Raw genomic sequence first — 22,688 nt, forward strand, 5'->3', positions numbered from 1 at the left:
TTAACTTGCCTGTGGCTCCCACAGATGTGATGTTGCAGCTGCTAACAACAGCTTTGTGCCACTGCATCTCTGTGGGGTACTGGTACAAACAGGCACGACCCACAGTCAGTTAGAGGCTAATTAACTTGCCGTCAGGTGCAGCTCACCCGCTTCTCTCTTTGGATCAGGTTCTCTCATTCTTATTTCCTTACAGATTGTCTGGTTGTGATTTGTTGATTCTCGGTACAGAGTGTGACGGTGATAGAAGATTGGAAATATTACACAGTCACACATTTCCTGCGATTGGTACAGGCAGTCAGAACCTCTCTGTAAAATCATCTGTCACATACACCTTATAGGAAACCGTGTCATTCTAATTAACTGTAAACATGTTGATATCAATTAATGGTCAGTAAAACATCAATTTCACACTTTCATGATATACAATGCCCCATTTTTTCTGGGTGGCACAGTGGTTAGCGCTGCCACCTCACAGCACCAGGGACCCGGGTTCGATTCCCGGCTTGGGTCACTGTCTGTGCGGAATCTGCACGTTCTCCCCGTGTCTGCGTGGGTTTCCTCCCACACTCCAAAGATGTGCGGTTTTGGCCATGCTAAATTGCCCCCACTGTCAGGGGGACTAGCGGGATTGTGGTTCGTGCAGACACGATGGGCCGAATGGCCTCCTTCTGCACTGTAGGGATTCTGTGATTCCTGCATTTGTTACTGTCTGTGTGGAGTTTGCACATTCTCCCCGTGTCTGCATGGGTTTCCTCCCACAGTCTGAAAGACTTGCTGGTTAAGTGCATTGGCCGTGCTAAATTCTCCCTCAGTGTACCCGAACAGGCGCCGGACTGTGGCGACTTGGGGAATTTCACAGTAACTTCATTGCAGTGTAATTGCAATGTAAGCCTTACTTGTGACCAATAAATAAACTTTAACTTTTTTTAAAAAAGTTTTGCGTTTCTAACAAAGTGTGAAATCTGGTGCTTAAAACTTGGGGACGTGGAGAGACAAATGGTTGAGCTTTTAACGGGCGATGAACAGGCCTTGATATTATAATAGAGGCTGGAACCCAAGAATCGGGATGACTAAACTGAGGAAGGAATTAGTTGTGTCTGGACAAGGCGAACGGGATGTGTAAATGTGCTCCCAGTAAGTTTACAACAGAAAGTTTTAACATACCTCTGTATGACCCTTTGGAACGTAACAACCACCTAAACATTGACGCGACTGTCGGAATGGGCATACATTACAGATGGGGAAATGCATAACTTGGTGACTGAATTAACCAGACTGGATAAATGAAGTGACAACAGCAGTAAGGGGGCGACTGGCTTCAGTATAAAGCAAGGATGTGAAGGGATAAGTGTACAGTAAGAAGTCTCACAACACCAGGTTAAAGTCCAACAGGTTTATTTGGTATTATGAGCTTTTGGAGTGCTGCTCCTTCATCAGGTGACTCACCTGAATAAGGAGCAGCGCTCCGAAAGCTCGTGATTCCAAATAAACCTGTTGGACTTTAACCTGGGTGTTGTGAGACTTCTTACTGTGCCCACCCCAGTCCAACGCCGGCATCTCCACATCAGGGATAAGTGTAGGTGGGGTTTGAGAGTCAAACAAGTCAGGCACGGTATGGGAAGGGCTAGCTGAAATTCCCTCCCATCGGTTGTTGCTTTCCATGTTGGACTGAATTAAAACAAGCAATCTCTAGGAAGAATCTTACACAAGCTTGTCAGCAGACAAACTAACCCAGCCTACAACCCCTCCCATATAATCCAGGTTCCAACGACTGCTGAATTCATGACTCTCGTTGACATTGGATTAAAGTACTTTTCCTTAACTACTATCCTTAACTACTATCCTTAACTACTATCCTTAACTACTATCCTTAACTACTATCCTTAACTACTATCCTTAACTACTATCCTTAACTACTATCCTTAACTACTATCCTTAACTACTATCCTTATTATCTAAAGATGGCTAGTTTACACCTCTGCAAGTCCGGGTTTCTCTGAGTTGTCTGGTGCTTCTCAGTTTGCCCACTGTGGCAGCGACTTGCCTGAGGGAAGCACCGACTCCGTCCGTACCGCTCTGTAGCCCGTGGCGTTTCTACCTGCGGGGAAGAGCTACGTGGAATGCTGCTACGCAATGAAGAGCACTGCACGCCCTAAATAGGTGCGGAAATAAGTGTAATAAAATCAGTCAAATGTGAAGTCTGGGGCCACAGATAAAGCTGAGTTACGCCAAAAGACTAAAAACATTCATATTCATTATAGAAGGCAGCATTGTATCTGAGCTGAGAATAAAATTACCTCCCAACGCAGTGGAGGCGTCCCCCTTTCACCATCCATTCACGACTGCCTCGGTCACTGTTGTGTCCAAGATGTCTGCAGCCCCATTCTTATTCTCTGGCGCATCAAGCTCTTAATATTTCTCTCACTCCTCTATTCAAAACGCACCCCAATCTAATTCATTCAAAATACCAAGGGAAGGGAAGCCCAGTAGCCTCACACACTGCCTGCTAGCCCAGCACCATGAGTAACGGGGGGGGGGGTGGGGAAAGGGGTTGTTGAGAGAGGGGAAAAAGAACAGAGACTAAATGCACTAAATAAAGAATAAATTTTACTGGCATGAAACAGGGGAGCGCTTTTAATACACTCCAGATACACACCCACCGCTTTGCACTCAATGTTTGCCCTCGTAATGGTTTTTGAGGCCAAGCTGGGAGCTGCAATCTCAGAAAAAATTAAAACAAAACGCCTGGAAATAAAATTACATGGAATGCTTTCCCTGTGATGCAAGGGGATTTATATTACACAGCAGCATGAGAAAGCCCAACAAGTCCAAAGATGTGCGGGTTAGGTTGATTGGCCAGGTTAAAAATTGCCCCCGAGAGTCCTGAGATGCGTAGGTTAGCGGGATTAGCGGGTAAATATGTGGGGGTAGGGCCTGGGTGGGATTGTGGGCGATGCAGACTCGATGGGCCGAATGGCCTCCTTCTGCACTGTAGGGTTTCTATGATTTTCTAAGTCCGATCCATCAATCAGTGAGGTCAAAGTTTACCTGTTTGGGGCAGCACGGTGGCACAGTGGGTTAGCACTGCTGCCTCACAGCGCCGGGGACCCGGGTTCGATTCCCGGCTCGGGTCACTGTCTGTGTGGAGTCTGCACGTTCTCCCCGTGTCTGCGTGGGTTTCCTTCCGGGTGCTCCAGTTTCCTCTCTCAGTCTGAAAGACGTGCTGGTTAGGTGGATTGGCCGTGCTAAATTCTCCCTCAGTGTACCCGAACAGGCGCCGGAGTGTGGCGACTAGGGGATTTTCACAGTAACTTCATTGCGGTGTTAATGTAAGCCAACTTGTGACTAATAAATAAACTTTAATTTTATCCTAACTCCATGTTTCTCCATAAACTTTGGTTAGAAAAAAGATACTTCAGTCTTGAATCGATCGAATTAGCAGCTACTGCTTTTCCTGGAAGGATGTTCCACACTTCTGCCACCTTTTTCTTTGTGAAGAAGCGGTTCCCACTGCTCTCCCGACTGGCCTGGCTCTGATTTGAAGGTAACCTGGTCCTAGATTCCCACTGGGTAGCTGTTACTAGGGGGCATAACTACAAGGTTCATGGAGGGAGATATAGGAGGGATGTCCGAGATAGGTTCTTTACTCAGAGTGGTTGGGGTGTGGAATGGGCTGCGGAATGGGCTGCCTGCTATGATAGTGGAGTTGGACACTTGAGGAACTTTCAAGCGGTTATTGGATAGGCACATGGACACCAGAATGATAGGGAGTGGGATAGCTTGATCTTGGTTTCGGACAAAGCTCGGCACAACATCGAGGGCCGAAGGGCCTGTACCGTTCTATGTTCTATTATCTCAGCCTGTCCCAGCAATTCCTGTCAAAATCCCAATAAACTCCATCTAATTCTAGATACCCGGGAATACGAGCCCAATTTATCTTCTCTCTCATGTTCGAACCCTCAGACCCCCCTGCCCCCGGTGGTCACGCTGTGCCGAAGGCGGTTATTTATCCTCTGTTACCTGGAGGTAATACTGCAGATTGTCCACAAGGAAAGCCATGTGATTCCTCAGTCTCCATTTGACGGCGTCCGACTTGTTGGATGTGAGGTGTTTCCGCTGCATTTGCACAGCCCAGCAATGTTGCAACTCCGCCTGCACTCTCCGCACGCTCAGCAGGTACTTGAAGACAATGTTATATCTGAGAGAGGGAGGGGGGGGGGGGGAGGAAAGAGGAGGAGGAGAGGTGGAGGGGGGGGGGAAAGAGAGAAGTGAGGGGGGAACGGAGAGAGAAATCGAGGCTTAGTGAGAAATGTGCACAGAACCCAGCGCTCTTGCAAATCTTTCCCTCTCCAGATCAGATTATTCCCAGGCCGACACTCCCAGTACCCAGGGGGTGTTGTACTGTCAGAGGTGCCATCGATCGGATAAGATGCTGAACCAAAGTCCCGTCGCTCCTCTCAGTCGATGCAAAAGATCCCAGGGTACTATTGTACGGGAATTCTCTCTGTTGTCCTGGCCAACATTCATCCCCTCATCCAGCTGTGAGACAGAGGCAAGACATCCCCTCCTCCCACAAGAATCTCAAACCTTCCCTCTGTCCTTTCCCCTCTCCTCGTTCCATGCCTCATTGGTTACATCAATAACACTTTCTGGAAATGCCCTGAAAACAGTCAACAACAACAACAAAGAAAATAAAGAAACGCTCAAAACAAACTTACTTTTCCAGCACGGCAGGTGTGAACAATATGTGCAGAGGCCACTGCACTTTGTACGAGAGTCCCAGAGCAGACCAGCCAGAAGTCGGGGCTTCCCGAGGGGATGAGTCACGCAGGGCAGTGTCACGACTTTGTGCTGCGTCTGTGTTAAGTTGGTGGTGGGGGCGAAAGAAAAGACAATAAACTGACAAGAAAACTATAACTGAGCTCAAAGATAGCTCCATTAACAACACGTACACCTGAAGAATCCAGATTAGGCTGAAAATGCAGATCTGGACCTCACACGAGGGCAAACCCAGCCTTGACTGCGATGACTCTCGTGTTAATAATTATTCAATAATCAACACCACAAATTCTAGGTACACACACGATGCAGGGACACTCCGGTGAAGAAGTGAGTCCTTGGAATTCTCTACCACAGAGGGATGCGCCAGCCTTCAATAGATTATTGGCGTCTTAGGGAATTAAGGGAGCAGGCAGGAAAGTGGAATGCAAGCCCAAGATCAGCCATGATGATACTGACAGTCTGGCTATCCGACAGGAAGCAAAGAGTCGGAATAAATGGGTGTTTTTCCGGTTGGAGGAAGGTAACTAGTGGCGTGCCGCAGGGATCGGTACTCGGGCCGCAACTGTTTACCATTTATATAGATGATCTGGAGGAGGGGACGGAGTGTAGGGTAACGAAGTTTGCAGACGACACAAAGATAAGTGGAAAAGTGAATCGTGTGGAGGACGGAGAAGATCTGCAGAGAGATTTGGACAGGCTGAGTGAGTGGGCGAGGATATGGCAAATGGAGTATAACGTTGAGAAATGCGAGGTTATACACTTTGGAGGAAATAATAACAAATGGGATTACTATCTCAATGGAAACAAATTAAAACATGCTACCGTGCAAAGGGACCTGGGGGTCCTTGTGCATGAGACGCAAAAGCCCAGTCTGCAGGTACAACAGGTGATCAAGAAGGCAAATGGGATGTTGGCCTATATTGCGAGGGGGATAGAATATAAAAGCAGGGATGTCTTGATGCACCTGTACAGGGCATTGGTGAGGCCGCAGCTGGAATACTGTGTGCAGTATTGGTCCCCTTATATGAGGAAGGATATATTGGCATTGGAGGGAGTGCAGAGAAGGTTCACCAGGTTGATACCGGAGATGAGGGGTTTGGATTATGAGGAGAGGCTGAGGAGATTGGGTTTGTACTCGTTGGAGTTTAGAAGGATGAGGGGGGATCTTATGGAGACTTATAAGATAATGCGGGGGCTGGATAGGGTGGAGGCGGAGAGATTCTTTCCACTTAGTAAGGAAGTTAAAACTAGAGGACACAGCCTCAAAATAAAGGGGGGTCGGTTTAAGACAGAGTTGAGGAGGAACTTCTTCTCCCAGAGGGTGGTGAATCTCTGGAATTCTCTGCCCACTGAGGTGGTGGAGGCTACCTCGCTGAATATGTTTAAAGCGCGGATGGATGGATTCCTGATCGGTAAGGGAATTAAGGCTAATGGGGATCAGGCGGGTAAGTGGTACTGATCCACGTCAGATCAGCCATGATCTTATTGAATGGCGGGGCAGGCTCGAGGGGCTAGATGGCCTACTCCTGCTCCTATTTCTTATGTTCTTATGTTCTTATGAATGCTGAGAGCAGACCCCATGGGCCCGTTTCATCTACTCCTGCTCCCATTGCTTGTGTTCTTAAAGTTAATGGTTATTTATTAGTGTCACAAGTCGGCTTACATTAACACTGCAATGAAGTTACTGTGAAAATCCCCTAGTCGCCACACTCCGGCGCCTGTTCGGGTAACACTGAGGGAGAATTTAGCACGGCCAATGCACCCTAACCAGCGCGTCTTTCGGACTGTGGGAGGAAACTGGAACACCCAAAGGAAACCCACGCAGACACGGGGAGAACGTGCAGACTCCACACAGAGTCACCGAAGCTGGGAATCGAACCTGGGTCCCTGGCACTGTGAGGCAGTGGTGCTAACCACTGTGCCACCGTGCTGCCCATCTTGTCTTGGCAAGTCCAAAAATATACCTTAGCAGAGAGAGATCACCTACGGAGCCAGGGATAGGGGTGTTAATTGTATCAATTAAAGTTAATTATATACAGCTGGAAAGCATTGATTGGATAGTTAGAGTATATATAAAGAGATATTTACTGACAAGAGTGGAGTCTGGAGATATACACCTCTAATGTTTCACTCTGTGACTAAACCAGGGTGGCACAGTGCTTAGCACTGCTGCCTCAGTGCCAGGGACCCGGATTCAATTCCTGCCTCGGGTCACTGTCTGTGTGGAGTTTGCACATTCTCCCCGTGTCTGCGTGGGTTTCCTCTGGGTGCTCTGGTTTCCTCCCACAGTACAAAGATGTGCGGGTTAGGTGCATTGGCCATGCTAAATTGCCCCTTGGTGTCGGGGGGATTAGCATGGGTAAATACGTGGGGTTACGGGGATAGGGCCTGGGTGGTCGGTGCAGGCTCGATGGGCTGAATGGCCTCCTTCCGCACTGTAGAGATTCTATGATTCTATTCTAAGTTAAGACCGGCTTTGAGCTCTTCCTTCATCAACTGGTTCTCAGTGAGTTGGGAAGAGCCGTTTGATGGAGAAAGCATCTTCAGAAGAGGAGGGGATAACTGGACAAAAATTAAGAATTGCAGTGAGTCTAAATGTACTTGGGCAACACCAAATTCACAAAACGACAACGCTGCAAGGAGTGGTTTCAACTTTCCTTTCTCCTTAATGGCGGCAGAGTAGCACAGTGGTTAGCACTGCTGCCTCACAGTGCCAGCGACCCGGGCTCAATTCCCGGCTTGGGTCACTGTCTGTGTGGAGTTTGCACGTTCTCCCCGTGTCTGCGTGGGTTTCCTCCAGGTGCTCCGGTTTCCTCCCACATTCTGAAAGACGTGCTGGTTAGGTGGATTGACCCGAACAGGCGCCAGGCTGTGGCGACTAGGGGCATTTCACAGTAACTTCATTGCAGTCTTAATGTAAGTCGACTTGTGACTAATAAATAAACTTGAAAACCTTAAACTTTATGGCTGGATGCAATGTGTTTATCTATCTGAGGGAATGGAGTATTTGGCAGATGTTAACAAGCAGTTGCAAGGTTCATACAACCTGTGTGCCAGCGGCCTAGTTCCTGCCCCATGACACAGGGTGGATGCTACAGAATCTCAGACTCCCATCTGCAATAGTTCTGGACTCGACGTTGAATAACATTTGTGTAGAATAATCAAAAGGGGCCACATGCCCCCTTCCTACCTTTGGGATCTTTGCCATGATACTCGACAGTGAGGTGCAGGAGTGGGAGTAGGTTGTCATCATCCAATAACACTTTGTGCGCTGACTTTTGGAACGCTACGTTGACATCTGAAACGGGGTGATGGAGGAAGGCAATTCATAAATTAAACCAGCCTATTTGCTCTCATTTCGAAAGGTCTTAGACTACATCTTGATTAGATGAGAACTTTGATTTATTATTGTCACATATATTAGTATACAGTGAAAAGTATTGTTTCTTGCGCGCTATACAGACAAAGCATACCATTCATAGAGAAGGAAAGGAGAGGGTGCAGAATGTAGTGTTACAGTCATAGCTAGGGTGTAGAGAAAGATCAACTTAATGCGAGGTAGGCCCATTCAAAAGTCTGATGGCAGCAGGGAAGAAGTTGTTCTCGAGTCGGTTGGTGCGTGACCTCAGACTTTTGTATCTTTTTCCCGATGGAAGAAGGTGGAAGAGAGAATGTCCGGGGTGCGTGGGGTCCCTGATTATGCTGGCTGCTTTGCCGAGGCAGCGGGAAGTATAGACAGAGTCAATGGATGGGAGGCTGGTTTGCGTGATGGATTGGGCTACATTCACGACCTTTTGCAGTTCCTTGCGGTCTTGTGGGCAGAGCAGGAGCCATACCAAGCTGTGATACAACCAGAAAGGATGCTTTCTATGGTGCATCTGTAAAAGTTGGTGAGAGTCGTAGCTGACATGCCAAATTTCCTTAGTCTTCTGAGAAAGTAGAGGCGTTGGTGGGCTTTCTTAACTATAGTGTCGGCATGGGGGGGGGGGGGGGGGGGGGGGTGTGGAACCAGGACAGGTTGTTAGTGATCTCAACACCTACAAACCTGAAGCTCTTGAACCTGGAAAATATTGAATATTGGAGTAAATATATTTTTGATTTTGTACCCTCATTTTTACTGAAACCAAGGCAGAGAAAGTAGTTCAATAGAATCCTGTTGGTGTTCATGCTCCACAGAAGCCTCCTCCTATTATTCTTCATCACATCCTATTATTCTTCATCACATCCTATTAACGCTTCATTCTATTCCTTCCTTCATGTTTTTCAAGCTTCCCTTTATAAATTCCGCCACCACTCCCTGTGCGAGCGGGTTCCACATTCTCACCGCTCTCTCCGGATAAGGACGTCTCTCCAGAATTCCCTACGGGATGTACTGGCTACATTGTGTTGATAATCCCTTGTACTGTCTCCGCTTGCTGGGCAACCATTCTCTCGACCTTATCAATAACCTTATCGATCAGAGCGCTGCGCGCCCGGGGGAAAAAACTAAACAAAGCGAGTTTTTCAGAAATCCCTGATTCAAGATAAAAACCTACAGGAGGGAGGGCCACAGGGAGAGACGTGTGGGGTGGAAGTTAATCACTGTCTACAACTTCAGACAATGGTACAGGATATTGATGAGGCCCCAGCCTCTTATCGTCCTTTCTACTCAATGATCTGTTCAATAATCTCGAGGACAATAAGTGCCCAACAGAAGTTCCACTTATTGTCACGTGTTGTGGCTGAATGGTCTGCAGAGTTTTATCTTTTAATAAGCTGAAAGATCTTCAATCAAGCTAACCTTGATTTTTGGTTAAAGTTGTTTTTTCACTGTGCTGGGATTTCTTGCGGCCAGTAGCCTGGAACTTGTCAGAGGACACAAGGTGTCAGGTTTAACAGTAAGAAGTCTCACAACACCAGCTTAAAAAGTCCAATAGGTTTATTTGGAATCACGAGCTTTCGGAACGCTGCTCCTTCATCAGGTGAGCGGAGAGTTGGTTTCACAAATACGGCAAATATAGGCAGAGACACAATTGCAAGATAATGGTTGGAATGTGAGTCTTTACAGGTAACCAAGTCTTTCCAGGTACAGACAGTGCGAGTGGAGAGAGGGTTAAGCACAGGTTAAAGAGATGTGAATTGTCTCAAGCCAGGACAGTCAGTGAGATTTTGCAAGCCCGGGCCAAATGGTGGGGATTACAGATAGTGTGACATGCACCCAAGATCCCGGTTGAGGCCGTCCTCATGTGTGCGGAACTTGGCTATCAGTTTCTGCTGGGCGATTCTGCGTTGTCGTGTGTCTTGAAGGCCGCCTTGGAGAACGCTTACCCGAAGATCAGAGGCTGGATGCCCTTGACTGCTGCAGTCGTCAAGGGCAAGTAGTCAAGGACTGCAGCAACATCATTTGGCCTGGGCTTGCAAAATCTTACTAACTGCCCTGGTCTGGAGGCAACGTGCAACTGAGTCTCTGTCTATATATGCAGTGAAACCTACCTCCCCACTCACCGGATGAAGGAGCAGCGCTCCGAAAGCTCGTGATACCATAGAAACCTGTTGGACTTTAACCTGGTGTTGTGAGACTTCTCACTGTGCCCACCCCAGTCCAATGCCGGCATCTCCACATCAGATTTAACAACTTGTCCTTGGCAGGAAGGAGTCCTTCAGAGACTTTTAGAGCCAGTGTTCCTTATCTGGGCATTGGAATGCAAACAATATACACTTAAGGACACGGTGGTGTGGTGGTTAGCACTGCTGCCTCACAGTGCCAGGGACCTGGGTTTGATTCCCGGCTTGGGTCACTGTCTCTGCGGAGTTTGCACATTCCCCCGTGGGTTTCCTCCGGGTGCTCCGGTTTCTTCCCACAGTCCGAAAGACGTGCATTGACCCGAACAGACACCGGAATGTGGCAACTAGGGGAATTTCACAGTAACTTCATTGCAGTGTTAATGTGAGCCTAATAAATAGATATTATGAGGTCTGGGGTGACCAATAACACTATTCTGGCTGTATTTGATTGGCCTAATCAAACGACACAATTGGGGTTTCTGATCAATTCATTGGCTGGTCATCAAGGAACCTTTGGAGTTTTAAATCTGCTAACACAAAGAGCTTGTTCAGAAAGACAGTGTGGAGAACCCGGGGACCAAGCTCACAAGGACACACAACATCTGGAAGGAGAGATCAAAGAACTGATTCCACGTGGCAACAAAATCCTGGTTTTAATTGCAAGTGGAAATCAACCTTAAATTAAGTAACAGAGAGTGAGTATTTGGTTGATGCATTGCAAGTATTTACTGCTGATTAAGTAGCTACAGAATAAAGAAAATTGTGTTTAAGTATTTAAAGTCAACTTTGTGTCGCTGCACAGGTCAAAACACACAGATTTGGACAACAGTGTTCACAAACTCAAGCTGACTTGACCCAATTGTAGAAGTCACAAATGTGACTTGCCACAGCTGGGCAATGAAACAGATATTTATAAAGCGACACAGTGGTTAGCACTGCTGCCTCACAACTCCAGGCACCCGGGTTCGATTCCTGGCTTGGGTCACTGTCTGTGCGGAGTCTGCACATTCTCCCCGTGTCTGCGTGGGTTTCCTCCGGTTGCCCCGGTTTCCTCCCACAGTCTAAAGATGTGCGGGTTAGGTTGATTGGCCATGCTAAATTGTCCCCTTAGTCTCAGAGGGATTTGCAGGGTAAATGTGTGGGGTTACGGGGATAGGGCCTGGGTGGGATTGTGGTTGGTACAGACTTGATGGGCCGAATTACCTCCTTCTGTACTGTAGGGTTTCTATGATTCTATGAAAAACTCTTGAAATGTGTCACTTTGGGAGAACAGGAGAAGCATCTGACACCAGCAGTGTCCCAACATGGGGAGCGTGCAATCAACTGCATATTTCCAATTTGTATCAGAATAGGTCTAATAGACAAGAGTCTATTAATGTACTGGGTAATTAAGCTCACGTGGATCTCTGACTAACCAAGTCATAAATGAACCAATGTCTCATGAATTAATTAGAACCAGAACCCAACGGCAAAGGTTGTGGGAGGGACTGAGTCACAGACTCGGAGAATCATAGAATCCATTGAATAGAATCATAGAATCCCGACAGTGCAGAAGGAGGCCATTCGGCCCATCGAGTCTGCACCAACCATAATCCCACCCAGGCCCTATTCCCGTAACCCCACTTATTTACCCTGCTAATCCCCCAGACACCAAGGGGCAATTTATCCTGGCCAATCAACCTAACCCACACATCTTTGGAGTGTGGGAGGAAACCGCAGGAAACCCATGCGGACACGGGGAGAACGTGCAGACTCCGCACAGACAGTGACCCGAGGCCAGAATTGAACCCGGGTCCCTGACGCTGTGAGGCAGCCGTGCTAACCACTGTGCCACCCAAGGAGGCCAGAGGTTCAGCCTCAGTAGGCAGAAAACAGGAGCAGAATACGTGCGCCTTGGCATCACAGAAGCTGCAGCAGTACAGGGTCGGTTAGAGAGGTGGCCAGTCTTGGTCTGGCCATGAGCAGGGGAGGCCATTCTCCTGCAGCCACGGTGCGGAGAATATAAAGGCAGCTAACGATGAGCTTTTTATTTTAAATCGAGAGATCTCCAGTAGAAAGTCGCAGCGCAGGAGTGGACAACATTCTTTGGCAAAGTTCCTTTCAAATTATTGACAGAGACAAGTGGAAGAAGGGTCAGTGAGGTGACTGAAGGTGTGGTCGTGGAGTTAGGCTTTTTGGAGGGGCCTTCTGAAAGCAGAGAGCGAGGCAAAGAGATTCAGGACAGGCACCTGTTTTAAACCTCATACTATGGGCGGTACAGGCTGCCTCACAGCGCCAGGGACCCGGGTTCGATTCCCGGCTTGGGTCACTGTCTGTGCGGAGTTTGCACATTCTCCCCGTGTCTGCGTGGGTTTCCTCTGGGTGCTCCGGTTTCCTCCCACACTGCAAAGATGTGCAAGTTAGGTGGATTGGCCATGCTATATTGCCCCTTAAGTGTCCCAAGATGTGTAGGTTAGGTGGGATAAATGTGTGGGGTTACAGGGATAGGGCAGGAGTTGGGCCTCAATAAGAAGCACTGTCACACAGTTGGTGCAGACCCGATGGGCCGAACGGCCTCCTTCTGTACAGTATGGATTCTATGAAATCCAAAAAGATAGATGAGGAAACTGTAATGAGGTGAAGCCAAATGAGAGTTCCAGAGCTTTGAGCTCCTGGCAAGGAGAGGTTTAAGAAGAAGGTCTCAAATTCATGCACTGAGTAGGAGCTTAGGAGGCCATTCACTCCCTAAGACCTGTGCCCACCCATTCATGCTGATCCATCACCTTATTTCACCCACTCACCTTGGCTGCATTTCCCTTCATATCCTTAACTAGCAAAGATTTACTGAGCTGAGATTTAAGAGTAGAGGGAGGGAAGCATACTTGGGAGCACTATTGTGTAAACTCTGTCACATTACTTCGACGCATCACGCAAACCAGCCTCCCATCCATTGACTCTGTCTACACTTCCCGCTGCCTCGGAAAAGCAGCCAGCATAATTAAGGACCCCACGCACCTCAGACATTCTCTCTTCCACCTTCTTCCGTCGGGAAAAAGATACAAAAGTCTGAGGTCACGTATCGACTGTCTCAAGAACAGCTTTGTGTGGAACTCTTTGCCGCAGAAGGCTGTGGAGACCAGGTCATTGAGTGTCTTTAAGACAGAGATAGATAGGTTCTTGATTAATAAGAGGATCAGGGGTTATGGGGAAAAGGCAGAAAAATGGGGATGAGAAAAATATCAGCCATGATTGAATGGCGGAGCAGACTCGATGGGCCGAGTGGCCTAATTCTGCTTCTATGTCTTATTCATAGAAACCCTACAGTGCAGAAAGGGGCTATTCGGCCCATCGAGTCTGCACCGACCACAATCCCACCCAGGCCCTATCCCCATATCCCTACATATTTACCCACTAATCCCTCTAACCTACGCATCTTAGGACACTAAGGGCAATTTTAGCATGGCCAATCAACCTAACCCACACATCTTTGGACTGTGGGAGGAAACCGGAGCACCCGGAGGAAACCCACGCAGACATGAGGAGAATGTGCAAACTCCACACAGACAGTGACCCAAGCCGGGAATCGAACCCAGGTCCCTGGAGCTGTGAAGCAGCAGTGCTAACCACTGTGCCACCCATTATGGTTTTATAGCTTCTTCCCTGCTACCATCAGAGTTTTGAATGGACCTACCTCACATTAAGTTGATCTTTCTCTACACCCTAGCTATGACTGTGACACTACATTCTGCACTCTCTCATTTCCTTCTCTATGAACGGTATGCTTTGTCTGTATAGCATGCCAGAAACAATACTTTTCACTGTATGCTAATACATGTGACAATAACGAATCAAATCAGACAAAGTTGAACCTGAACAAGCTGATTGAGGTAGTAGTAGAGGCGGGTACAATTTTGTATTTTATAGTTCCATGGGTAAGATGGGAATAGAGGGATATGGGCCAAATGCGGGCAATTGGGACTAGCTTAGGAGTTTAAAAAAAGAAAGGCAGCATGGACAAATTGGGCCGAAGGGCCTGTTTCCATGCTGTAAACCTCTATGACTCTAAGTATCTGTGGGGACATTGTAAATAAATGCAGGAGGATTCCTTCTACCCAGTGTGTCCAGTGAAATCGCGATTTTGCAGTTTTGACACTCCGGTGCTGAGGGAATGATCCAATATTCAGAAAACATGCCCGGTAACACCAGCTGTGTGTTCCCAACACCAGCACCCCACTCCCTCGCATGAGTAATCTTACTTTACCGTGTTCAGTAACTGCAGTGGGTGGAGTCTTTAGTAAATGCTGCGCACTGTCGATAAAAGCCTGAAAGAGTTCCCCTCGACCCAGTAGGTAGAAGTCTTTGATAATCTGTAAAACAGCCCGGGACAGATCCAACAGTATGAGCGAAACCGATACCCGTTAGTCAACAGCTTTTAACTTGTATTTACCATCACAACTGCAGAAATGCAAGGCAAATAAACACCTCAGTACAGATCTTTAGTCCTCCCCATAATGACAGGCATTTTTAAGAGCCAAGGTCCATAATACACCACATCACTATGTTGAAAAGAAGAGCTATAGTACATTAAAAGTATCCGCTACAGTTTAAAGTTTATTTATTAGTGTCACAAGTGGTCTTACATTGACAATGCAGTGAAGTTACCGTGAAAATCCCACATTCCAGCACCTGTTCGGGTACACGGAGGGAGAATTTAGCATGGCCAACGCACCTAACCAGCACGTCCTTTCGGACTATGGGAGAAAACCGGAGCACCTGGAGGAAACCCACACAGACACGGGGAGAATGTGCAAACTCCACACAGACACGGGGAGAATGTGCAAACTCCACACAGACAGCGACCCAAGCCGGGAATCGGACCCGGGTCCCTGGCGCTGTGAGGCAGCAGCGCTAACCACTGTGCAACCTTATCTGCTACAGCTTAAAGTTTATTTATTAGTGTCACAAGTAGTCTTACATTAACACTGCAATGAAGTTACTGTGAAGATCCCCTAGTTGCCACACTCCGGCGCCTGTTCGGGTACACTGAGGGAGAATTTAGCCTGGCCAATGCACCCTAACCAGCGCGTCTTTCGGACTGTGGGAGGAAACCCTCGCAGACACGGGGAGAACGTGCAGACTCCATACAGACAGTGACCCAAGCCAGGAATCAAACCCGGGTCCCTGGCGCTGTGAAGCAGCAGCACTAAACACTGCCACCGTGCTGCCCCTTAGTTAGGTAGAGTATTAACAGCCTGTAGGTCACACACCAAAACCGAAAGACAGGGGGAATTGGCATAATTTTGAGATAGAGTCAGAGATATACAGCACGGAAACAGGCCCTTCGGCCCAACTCGTCCATGCCAAACAGGTTTCCTAAACTGAACCAGTCCCATTTGCCTGCATTTGGCCCATATCCCTCTAAACCTTTCTCATCCATGTGCCTGTCCAAATGTCTTTTCAATGTTGATCATTGGAAAGTTGTATTTTATTGACACAGTGGTAGCATAATCACGTCAAGACCCACTCAAGCGACCTGAGCACATAATCGAGGCTGCAGTACCGAGAGAGTGCTGCACTGTCTTTCCAGTGAGATGTTAAATTAGGTAGATGTCAAAAGAAACTCATGTCACTAAAAATACCTGGGTGTCCGAGTTAATATTTACCCCCCGACCAACATGACTAAAACATTATCACGACACTTATTTCATTGCTGTTGATGGGATCTTGACTTGTGCACAATTGCTTAGTGCTTTCCTACATTACTATACAACCCCATTCAGTGACCGTCAGCATTTTAGCATGTCCTGAGGTTGTGAAAAAAGTTTTATGAATGAAAGTTCTTTCCTCCATGGAAGGATGGAGTGGGGTGAAACACCTGGAGTGTTGTGTGCAGTTTGGGTGTCCTTATCTGAGGAAGGATGTCCTTGCTATAGAGGGAGTACAGCGAAGGTTTACCAGGCTGATTCCTGGGATGGCAGATCTGTCATATGAGGAGAGACTAAGTCAGTTAGGATTATATTCACTGGCGTTTAGAAGAGTGAGAGGGGATCTCACAGAAACACATTCTAACCGGGTTAGACAGGGTAGATTCAGAAAGAATGTTCCCAATGGTCGGGGAGTCCACAACTAGGGGGGGTCATAGTTTGAGGATAAGGGGTAAACCTTTTAGGACTGAGGTGAGGAGAAATTTCTTCACCCAGAGGGTGGTGAATGTGGGGAATTCACTCCCACGGAAAGTAGTTGAGGCCAAAATGTTGTGTGATTTCAAGAAGAAATTAGATATAGCTCTTGGGGCTAAAGGGATTGAGGGATATTGGGGGGGGAAGGAGGGGGGAATCAGGATATTAAATTTGATGATCAGCCATGATCATAATGAATGGCAGAGCAGGCTCGAAGGGCCGAATGGCCTCCTCCTGCTTCTAGTTTCGATGTCAGCAGGACTTATTTGGGGCTGGGACGTGGGCAGCAGTTCCCTGGATAAGGTTGTGGAATGTGTATCTAGGAGAGCGCAAAGGAAGATAAAGCTTGGAGATAACAATAAGACGGATGAAGGGTTTCAGCAGCTATCAAACTCAGATAGTGATGGAAGAGAGACAATGTATTGTCTTGTTAAAAACTCCTTAATTGAGAAATAAAAAGTTTCTATTGTGGGTGTTGACACTACAAGATCTTTTTTGGAAACAATTATCTGCTTGCGTACAGAAGAAAAACTCATCAACAATGCGTCACATTTATATAATCCTAAAGATTCAGCTTTACCAGAGCTGCAAATGTAACCTTGAGGTAAACATCACATTCCGGGTAAATATAGTGGAAGTTTTTCATCCACTCTAAGTATTAATAAGTACTGGGCATTACTGCAGGCATTGGCTTTGCATCTTAACAAGATCAAAGCTTCACAAGCAGGGACAGCTAATTCCCCCCTTTTTAAAAACTCTTTAATCTTTTATGAACTTGCTATGTAGAAAAGTGAAGGCACCCTGGTACCAGGGGAGCAAATGCTGTACTTCCCATTCCCATCAGCAGGGGTCAGCATCTAGCAGTTCCAGATGAACTGAATGCAGAGTAAAACTCGAGTTACTTTGCCCCCGCAATGTGCCTCAGCTCCAACCCCAGCGTAGCTCCTTTTAATGTCAAACATTCTCCCGTTCCCTCTGCTAGCCCAACTACGAATGGGAATGGAAATTCAGTGTCAACGAAAGAACAAAAACTTTAGTTAATATTATTAATGCTGAATTGAATTAAGATCGCTTTGCGATTCAAGAGACCCAATTCGTCTAATATACAATGAAATCCCAAAGTTAAAGTTTATTTATTAGTCACCAGTGAGGCTGACATTAACACTGTAATGAAGTTACTGTGAAATTCCCCTAGTCGCCACACTCCAGCGCCTGTTCGGGTCAATGCACCCTAACCAGCAGATCTTTCAGAATGTGGGGGAAAACCGGAGCACCCGGAGGAAACCCACGCAGACACGGGGAGAACGTGCAGACTCCACACAGACAGTGACCCGAGCCGGGAATCGAACCCAGGTCCCTGGCGCTGTGAAGCAGCAGTGCTAACCACTGTGCCACCGTACCGCCCCTGTCTGTATCGCGTCATGTCTGCAGAGTTAGTAGAATTCCCACAGTGCAGGAGGCCGCCATTTGGCCCATCGGGTCTGCACCAACCACAATCCCACCCAGGCCCCATCCCTGTAACCCCTCATATTTACCCTACTGATCCCATGACACTAGGGTCAATTTAGCATGGCCAATCAACCTAACCCGCACCTATTTGGAGGTGTGGGGGGAAACCGGAGCGCCCGGAGGAAACCCACGGGGAGAATGTGCAAACTCCACACAGACAGTGACCAGAGGCAGGAATTGAACCCGGGTCCCTGGCGCTGTGAGGCAGCAGTGCTAACCACAGTGCCACCCTTATCTTTTGTTTTTTCAAAGTACTTTTGAATGAAATGGCACTCTTGGTGCAATACTGACCGAGTGCTGCATTGTCAGAGGTGGCATCTTTCGGAAGTGATCCTAAATTGCCTGTCCCATGAGGTGGATATAAAAGATCTCGTTTTAAAGAGATCACAGCAGCTCCCCTTGGTGTCCTCGCCAATACTCATGCCTCAACCAACATCACATTCCTATCAAAATGGACTGTTATTTAAATGGTAAAAAATTGCAGCATGCAGAGGGACCTGGGTGTCCTTGTGCATGAATCGCAAAAGGTTGATTTGCAGGTGCAGCAGGTAATTAAGGTGGCAAATGTCAAATGTCCTCCATTACTAGATGGATGGAGTTTAAAAACAGCGAGGTTATGTTGCAGCTGTATAAGGTGCTGGTGAGGCCACACCTGGAGTACTGTGTACAGCTTTGGTCTCCTTACTTGAGAAAGGATATACTGGCACTGGAGGGGGTGCAGAGGAGATTCACTAGGTTGATTCCGGAGTTGAGAGGGTTGGTTTAGGAGGAGAGACTGAGTAGACTGGGGCTATACTCATTGGAATTCAGAAGAATGAGGGGGGGATCTTATAGAAACAGATAAGATTATGAAGGGAATAGATGAGATAGAAGCAGGGAGGTTGTTTCCAATGGCGGATGAAATAGAACTAGGGGGCATGGCCTCAAAATAAGGGGGAGCAGATTTTGGACTGAGTTGAGGAGGAACTTCTTCACACAAAGGATTGTGAAACTGTGGAATTCCCTGCCCAGTGAAGCAGTTGAGGCTACCTCGTTGAATGTTTTTAAGGCAAGGATAGATAAATTTTTGAACAGTAAAGGAATTAAGGGTTATGGTGAGCGGGGGGGTAAGTGGAGCTGAGTCCACAAAAAGATCAGCCATGATCTTATTGGATGGCAGAGCAGGCCCAAGGGGCCAGATGGCCAACTCCTGCTCCTAGTTCTTATGCTCTCAGATTATCTGTTCATACTCACATAGCCGTTTGTGTGGGAGCTTGCTGTGCCCAAATTGGCCACCGTGCTTCCTACGTTGCAACCGTGACTACATTTCAAAAGTGGCTGTGAAGAGTTTGGGACATCCTAAAGTCACGAGAGGCACTCACACATAAGTATATGCAAGCCTTCTGTTTTACAATGAATGCAGCAGAGATAGGGCCGTATAGACACATAGAAGATAGGAGCAGGAGGAGGCCATTCGGCCCTTCGAGCCTGCTCCTCCATTCATCACGATCATTGGTGATCGTCCAACTCAATAGCCTAATCCTGCTTTCTCCTCATAACCTTTGATCCCATTCGCCCCGTATCTGAGCAGGAGTCTGACAGAAAAGTCAGTAACTGTTTTAGGATCTGTTAAAAAGTAGCGTAATTAAGAATAACGCAGGTCAAACTGAATAGTTGACCGTTGATCAGTCTCACCTTAAGTTGTCCCAGGAGTCCAGCCTCTTCCACCACCAACTTCCACAGATGCTGGTTACACAGAATGAGAAATACAGGGTTACTCAAGTAAAGTCCCACAGGAGCAGAGACACAACTCAATGGTTACCCTAAAAATGTCACCCAACTGCAGTCTCTTAAAGTCTCCCTCCAGCCCACCCCAAATTTCCTGAAGGCACAAATACCTTGTTGAGACATAGAATCCCTACAGTGCAGGAGGAGGCCATTCGGGCCATCGAGTCTGCACCGACCACAATCCCACCCAGGCCCTATTCCTGCAACCCCAAATATTTACCCTGCTAATCCCCCGGACACTAGGGGTAATTTAGCACGGCCAATCCACCTAACCCACACATCTTTGGGCTGTGGGAGGAAACCGGAGCACCCGGAGGAAACCCACGCAGACACGGGGAGAACGTGCAGACTCCGCACAGACAACGACCCGAGGCCGGAATTGAACCCGGGTCCCTGGCGCTGTGAGGCAGCAGTGCTAACCACTGTGCCACCCTCTGGTCCCATAGCTATGGCATAAGCCAACAGCCTTGCAGTAAGTACCATAGGAACTAGGAGCAGAAGTAGGCAATTCTATGCTTCAAGCCCACTCCGACATTCAATCAGATCACGGTTGATCTCTTCCTGATCTCAAATCCACCTCCTCACCTGTCCCCCATATCCACAGAAACCCTACAGTGCAGAAGGAGGCCATTTGGCCCATTGGGTCCGCACTGACAACAATCTATGATTCTATGAATCCCACCCAGGCCCTATCCCCACTGACTCACCCTGCAAATCTCTCTAACCTATCACATCCTGGGTCTAAGGGTTCATTTAGCATGGCCAATCCACCTAACCTGCACACCTTTGGAGTGTGGGAGGAAACTGGAGCCCCCGGAGGAAACCCACGCAGACTCGGGGAGAACGTGCAGACTCCACACAGACAGTGACCCCAAGCCAGGAATCGAACTCAGGTCCCTGGCGTTGTGAAGCAGCAGTGCTAACCACTGTGCCACCATGTCGCCTCCAAAGGATGTCCTTTTATCCCGTCTTTTATCTTAAATCTATCTATCTCCTTCTTGAATCCATTCAATGATTCAGACTCCACCGGGCTATGGGGCAGCGAGTTCCACAAATTCACCACCCTCTGCGAGAAGTAGTCCCTCCTCATCTCAGTGTTAAATTTTATAACCGCATTACCATTCTTCAAGCTTGACGATACAGTAGTTAGTGTGGGAGCATCATGGCAAAGTCTAATTCAGCCCCCATCCAAAATCCACACAGAGTCCTGACCAGATTTTCATACAATGCCCCCCCACCCCCCCGAGAAAGTGGCGGACATGCCCGGACAATCTAATACCCAACTCCAAACACAGCAGAGATGGGGATGGAGTTGGCACATGCGCGGTTGATGGAGGCGGCTGGCTATATTAATCATCATCGGGGTGGCACAGTGGGTTAGCACTGCTACCTCACAGCACCAGGGACCCGGGTTCAATTCCCGGCTCGGGTCACTGGCTGTGTGGAGTCTGCACGTTCTCCCCGTGTCTGCGTGGGTTTCCTCCGGGTGCTCCGGTTTCCTCCCACAGTCCAAAGATGTGCGGGTTAGGTTGATTGGCTATGCTAAATTGCCCCTCAGCGCCAGGGGGACTAGTAAGGGTAAATACATGGGGTTACGGGGATAGGGCCTGGTGCAGGCTCAATGGGCCGAATGGCCTCCTTCTACACTGTCGGGATTCTATGATTAGCTGCCTCCATCGAGGTAGGATCTCGATAGTGTGCAGATTAGATCAGGTTTGAACTTGGTGGGTTCATGAGGGGAGGCAGAGAACCCCTTTGGATATGACCCCAGGACATCTTTGGGAGTGGCAAGCCACCCTTTGGGATTGTTAACAGTAAATGTGTGTAAAGATTGTGCAGAAGGAGTGCATAAACCCATTAGAACGGTCAACGCTGGCAAAGAATATCAGGTGAGGTAGCATGGGGGGTTGGCATTAAATTGGCATTGGGGCTATAAAGGTTTCCCTTATGGGAGTGGGTATTGGGCACAAGATGATATAGGTTGGAGGGACGGATGGGGCATGGGGAGAGCGTTGGGGGAGGGATGGGGCGTGGGGAGTGTTGGGAGACAGATGGGGCATAAAGTAAAGTTTATTTATTAGTGTCACCAGTCGGCTTACATTAACACTGCAATGAAGTTATTGTGAAATTCCCCTCGTCGTCACACTCCAGCACCTGTTCGGGTACACCGAGGGAGAATTTAGCATGGCCGATGCATCTAACCGGCACGTCTTTGGGAGACAGATGGGGTGTGGGGGGGAGCGTTGGGGTGGGATGGGGTGTAGGGAGAGAGTTGGGGGTGGGATGGGTTTTTTGTTTTAATCTTTATAAAAATTTAAATCAACAAAGCCCCGAGTCAGGCCTTCCGCCCAGCCCGACACTGCACCCAGCAGCCTCCGCACTGATTCCCGGGGGAAAAGGCCAGAGTCCTAATCCGGCCCAGTGATCCGGAACAAAAATCCCAACGGCAGGTAGCCATTTTTAAAGGTCAGGTTTGCCGAGCTGGGAATTCTAGAGTCTTTGTGCCCCCGAGCCAGGAGCGATGATCTGGGCCTCTCTCTCTATCAGAATAACCATGATGAGCATTAACCGTAACCAATTCTACTCGGCTTTAATCCAGGAGTATGGACATCACCAGTAAGAAGCTGTAAGCATCTTTGTCTTTTATTTCAGAATCACAGAACACTACAGTGCAGAAGAGGCCCTTCAGCCCATCGAGTCTGCACCAACATGGAACTTAAATCACCCCCAATCCTACTGTTACTTTTGATTACACTGAGCAGCTCATGCAGCACAGTGTGGGAAGGGGATGAGAGACATTCATGGTCTGTAGGGTTTAGCAGCAAACACAGCACAGGTCAGCAGACTCGTGTATGACTGTACACACTGCCACGGAAAGAATAATGCACAACTGCACCAGTGCACAAAGCTCTCCCCTAACACCCTTTC

The 22,688-nt window shown here is 48.0% G+C and overlaps 1 protein-coding gene across 1 annotated transcript in view; it reads right to left on the bottom strand.

Annotated features, from left to right (window-relative positions):
- Window positions 1-1,951: 1,951 nt before the first annotated feature.
- tubgcp4 (tubulin gamma complex component 4) overlaps window positions 1,952-22,688 on the bottom strand; it is a 50,804-nt gene continuing 30,067 nt past the window's right edge. Inside the window, exons 10-15 of the mRNA XM_078200168.1 lie at window positions 19,668-19,718; window positions 14,567-14,672; window positions 7,973-8,080; window positions 4,719-4,857; window positions 4,021-4,198; window positions 1,952-2,152 (exon numbers count right to left, since the gene is read on the bottom strand). Coding sequence (XP_078056294.1) covers window positions 1,952-2,152; window positions 4,021-4,198; window positions 4,719-4,857; window positions 7,973-8,080; window positions 14,567-14,672; window positions 19,668-19,718 — 783 coding nt within the window. The remainder of the gene's footprint in view (window positions 2,153-4,020; window positions 4,199-4,718; window positions 4,858-7,972; window positions 8,081-14,566; window positions 14,673-19,667; window positions 19,719-22,688) is intronic.

Source organism: Mustelus asterias, chromosome 29, assembly GCF_964213995.1.
Source record: "Mustelus asterias chromosome 29, sMusAst1.hap1.1, whole genome shotgun sequence".
Lineage (NCBI taxonomy): Eukaryota > Metazoa > Chordata > Chondrichthyes > Carcharhiniformes > Triakidae > Mustelus > Mustelus asterias.